General features: G+C 37.0%; 1 protein-coding gene across 1 annotated transcript; it reads right to left on the bottom strand.

Moving 5' to 3' along the window:
* Positions 1-709: 709 nt before the first annotated feature.
* Positions 710-1,159, bottom strand: LOC137574058 (centrin-2-like). Its single transcript, XM_068286166.1, has one exon. It carries the CDS (start codon positions 1,157-1,159, stop codon positions 710-712), a length of 450 nt encoding a protein of 149 aa, XP_068142267.1.
* Positions 1,160-4,486: the final 3,327 nt, after the last annotated feature.

The following is a 4,486-nucleotide window of genomic DNA, read 5'->3' as shown; positions in this document are numbered from 1 at the left end:
GCCAAGCTGTCGCAATTTTGACAATCTAATCTGCTTTGGTATTAATCCTTTGCCACAGAGACCGACAACCGCCAACCATCCCTTGGCAACCCACGCCATACTCACGCCGTACCCGCCATACTTCTCCCCCGCATCAACCGCAATAATTCGCTCAATCCACAGTGCTCTCCCCTTCGTCCTTCTACCATTTACATTCAAACTTGGCGTAGGCAATATTTGCGGTTGTACTTCTATTATCTTCTCAAGTCCGAGTGCGAGCCGCAACGACTTCACCCAAAATGTTTCAACAAGCTGGCCGCAGAGTCGCACCACTCAACCCTCAACCCTTCACCCCTTTTGCCAACTGTTTGCTAACGAGCTTTAAACCGCGTAAACAGCTGTGCGAACAGAGTTGCAATTGCCTGTCTCGATATAGATAAGCAATGAGAAAACCCTTTTTACTACAAATACCAAAAAGAAAAAGAATGAAAGAAAAGGACAAATACGTGAACAAGCGCAAATTGTATCTCAAGTGGATTTCCTTTGTCCTTGTTAAAGATTCGTGTTCTTATTTTTTCTTCTTTGTATACCCTTGCAGAAAGTTTAATAGAATTGGATCGATGAATGCTGCTTCCTATGTTTTTATTTAATTGTTAATTATGCTAGCCATAGGATAAAAGATCTATAATGTATAATTAAGTGTCTTCCATAGATGTAAGGAATCTGTGTACTAAATCGATTTGTCCTCCTCCTCGTTGGCGAGACCAAGATCTCCATCGAAATCGGTTTCTTGCATCATCTCATCTAATACCTCATCGCCTACGTCCAATGACATTTTGCCACTACATAGTTCAAAGAGGCCCCCGACGAATTCATAGCCAAGATTCTCTTCAGCCATTTTGGCACAAATGAACAGCAAGAATGTATTCAATGTAACGCGACCAGAGTTACTCTTGTCAAAAACCTCCATCAGGGCTCGGATTTCATCAGTCTCGGGTTCTATGTCCAAACGGAGCATGGCCAGTCGCATCTTTCTAACCTCGATGGAGCCAATTTGTTGAAAATCGTATATTTCGAATGTCTTCTTAATTTTCATGATCTCTTGTGGCGTCAGGATGAATGGAGGCTCCTCCATGTCCAATTCAAACGTGTTCAAATCGATCCAGTTTCCCAACGCCATATTCTTAGATTCTTCCACACTTCTTTCTTCTTTTCTTTACTTTTGTCCTTTAAAATTGCAGTTTATGTTATTTTGTAGTTTTCTTTTTTATTTTATATTTCCAATCTGGATGTTGTTACTAAACTAAGAGTATGTAATGAGTATGGTTTATGTCAAGCATTCTGATATTCACAATCTCGGCCAACTTGATATTGAGAGTGTTTTGTACAAACCGATTGAAAGATGGGATTTGGGATTAGGAATATTTGTTAGTTAGTGTAGTTTCTACCTTAAAAGGCAACAGCTGTGTGTAATCTACGTTCGATAGAAGACAATTTCATTTGAGACTATTTCTTTGAGGCTATTGAGTATTTGGACTTGAAAAAATATTTATGAAAGAGTATTAAATATTCTTAATATTTGTTCTTGTAATACCGAGGGGATATTTTTGTTTTTTTCTATTCTATTTTTGTTTTTTTTTTCTACTTCTTTGTCTTGAAATTGAATTAGAGCAGTCTGGCATCTCTTCCCTTTTTTCTTTATTCTATGTGTGTGAGAATTGATTGGCTTAGGGCTTAAACTAATTTCGATGAACGTTCATTGAGCTTGAAAATGACAAAAACAACAACAGCGATAGATAATATAGAAAAGAAAATAGAATATTTGAAGCATTTGAAGATTTTACTGAATTAACTAATTAAAAAGTGCAAACAATTAAGTTAAACTATTGCAGTGATCTTATGGTCTTTAATATTAAATAGTTTATTCAACAAAATTTGCAATTTCAATTATATTGAATTCAAAAATTGTTGCAAAACATTGCACACATTGAATGAGTTTCCATCTATTAATTTTCATTGATAGAAAATTTCATTATTGTAACATTTCACACACAGAGCAGCACAGGCAGGACATACCCCTACACACACACACACACACACACACACACATATATATAAGCCGCCCACACAATTCAATTTCCCTTTGCAATGCCCTTGCCAAAAGGTTATATCAACATGCATATGAAAGATATTTTTAAAGTTTTCCGAAAAGAGAATTAAATCATATTAAAGAGCAGTTAAATAATTTGTTTGTTAACATTTTAATATTATTAACAAACTGATTACAGAAAGTGTATAGAGACTTCCTTATAGCCGAAACTTTGACCGTCTAGTGTTATTTTTATGCTCTTCGTTTGCTGTCGAGAATGGAAAATTTCAACTATGCACATTAATATCCTAGAGAAATCCTTTATGTGTATGCGATAGCCTCGCCTCGACTCGACTCGACTCGACTCCGACTATTCCCGCTCTTGCATCCCACGGCCAACGAATCGAAACATAAATTTCACTAGACTCGGAATAAATAAAATTCTCCAACATTTTGCCTCTGACCTATTTATTATTGTTGTAATATGTGTTTGTAATCCACCAGCAACAGCAACAGCTAACGCATCTAATTACAACAAAGAGAGAGAGAGAGAGAGAGAGCGAGCGACAGATCGAAAATAATGGCATGTGTTGACCTTTTGTAAATGACCCCAAAATAGATTATGCAGTTGATTCTCTGAAACTGCAAATCGTAAAATCCTTGCAGGCAAAAACTTGAAATTACATGAAGCCTACACACAACGCGATGAGCATAAATTGCAGTTCCAATTTCCGGTTTCTGTTTCAAATGTTGCATGCACCCCATAACCCAAACCACCATATCATTGCCGCACCACCCACCGCAGCCGCAACTCTCCTTCTCCTCCTCCTCCTCCTCCTTCTCCTCCTCATTGCCATAAGCCTCGAGTGAGCAACGTTGCACAAAATTGTGCAATTCATTTAATATATAATTTTTTTTTTTTGCTGGTCTGGGGTAACGAATGTGCAACCGACTCTTAAGTAGCAAAAGTTTCAATTTGTTGGCCTCGTGTATAAAATTTTGTTGTTGCTACTGCAATTGTAGTTCATATATATTTAACCGCCTAAATACTGTTTGCCAAACGAAGCGAGGAGGAAAGGTTGTTATCGGCACTAACCAAATGGCGGAAAATGTAGCCCCCAAACAAATGAAATTGACGTCAACATTTCGTTTTTCTGTTGCTGCTGTTGCTGCTGCTGCTGCCGGTGTGGCATTACGAGTGCAAGTGTGTCACTATGTGTGTGTGTGTGTGTGTGTCTGTGCATTTCTCTGTTCGTCTGCGTTATCGAACAGAGAACATTTTAGTTGCAATTTATTTTTGTTGAACTGCATTTGTTGTAAAACATTTCTCTTAAATATATCAACATTAATGTTTTTGCCTCTTTTCCTTTTCTTATTTTGTTTCTAACTAGTTTTTGTGCTAATTGTTAAAGGGGGGAAAATAAAAATACCAACGGAAGTCGTTTTGCTTCAGTTCATTACGTACAAATAATGGACTTTCCTTCAAATGGTGGGAATTCAATTTTTAGGTAACTTGGTGCATAGAAATCAAATGTTAGTAAACTAACACTACATTTAAGTGTTTGAAAAACCGTTGAGTTCTACATTTTGCATAAGAACAAAGAATTAATATAAAAGAAAAACAAAGTGTGCTCAGAAAAATTGTCTGTAAAAGAAATTCGCAAAGGAAGTGTTTGAGTAATAGTTAACAAAAGAATTCATATGCCTGGTCAATTTCATATTCAATCTCTAGTTTCTGTATGCCAACTTTTAAGACTTTTGTTTGTATAACAGTTAATATAACAGTTGGGCAACAAAACACGGCATCTTATATTGCATTTTACACATTAATCAATTGTAATATCTCGACACAAACTTGATGCCACACATTCTTTAAGGAATTTCTAAGCATATTTAACTTATTTGATGCGTTAGGCATGATTAATCTTTCCCTCACTTATTCCCCTAGCTTTCCACTCGCCCCCACAAGGAAAGCAAGAGACATCAACAAGAACCAAAAAAAAAAAAAAAAAAGAGAACTAAGGAAAACGAAAGAATGGATGAGGACGACGAAAAATGTGTTTTTCTATATGTTGACTGAAAAATGATTAAAAACTTAACTTTCCAAGAAGTTGGATCTGTGCACACACACACACACACACAAATACACCAAAAAAGACATTTTCACCCTCTTGTTTCTGTGGGGTAATCCTTTAATGCTGCAACGCGTATGTCACAGCAGCTGCAACTATTTCTCATCACCCAGACAAGAATGAGAACAAGAACTACTACGACGATGACGACGACGACGACGACGACGACGACGACGACGACGACGACGACGACGACGACGACAAGGGGAAACTTTACTTACTTGCCTAAAGTGACATTTTTCCCAGCTACTTTAGCTACAAATATATTTTATTTCTACTTACCGTC

This window comes from Drosophila tropicalis, unplaced genomic scaffold, assembly GCF_018151085.1.
Source record: "Drosophila tropicalis isolate 14030-0801.00 unplaced genomic scaffold, ASM1815108v1 contig_443, whole genome shotgun sequence".
NCBI lineage: Eukaryota > Metazoa > Arthropoda > Insecta > Diptera > Drosophilidae > Drosophila > Drosophila tropicalis.
Note: the sequence above shows the minus strand (reverse complement) of the source record. Positions and strands in the feature narration are given on the sequence as shown.

Excerpts from the sequence above, each read along its gene's own strand:
- LOC137574058 (XM_068286166.1), bottom strand. The coding sequence starts at position 1,159 with ATGGCGTTGGGAAACTGGATCGATTTGAACACGTTTGAATTGGACATG.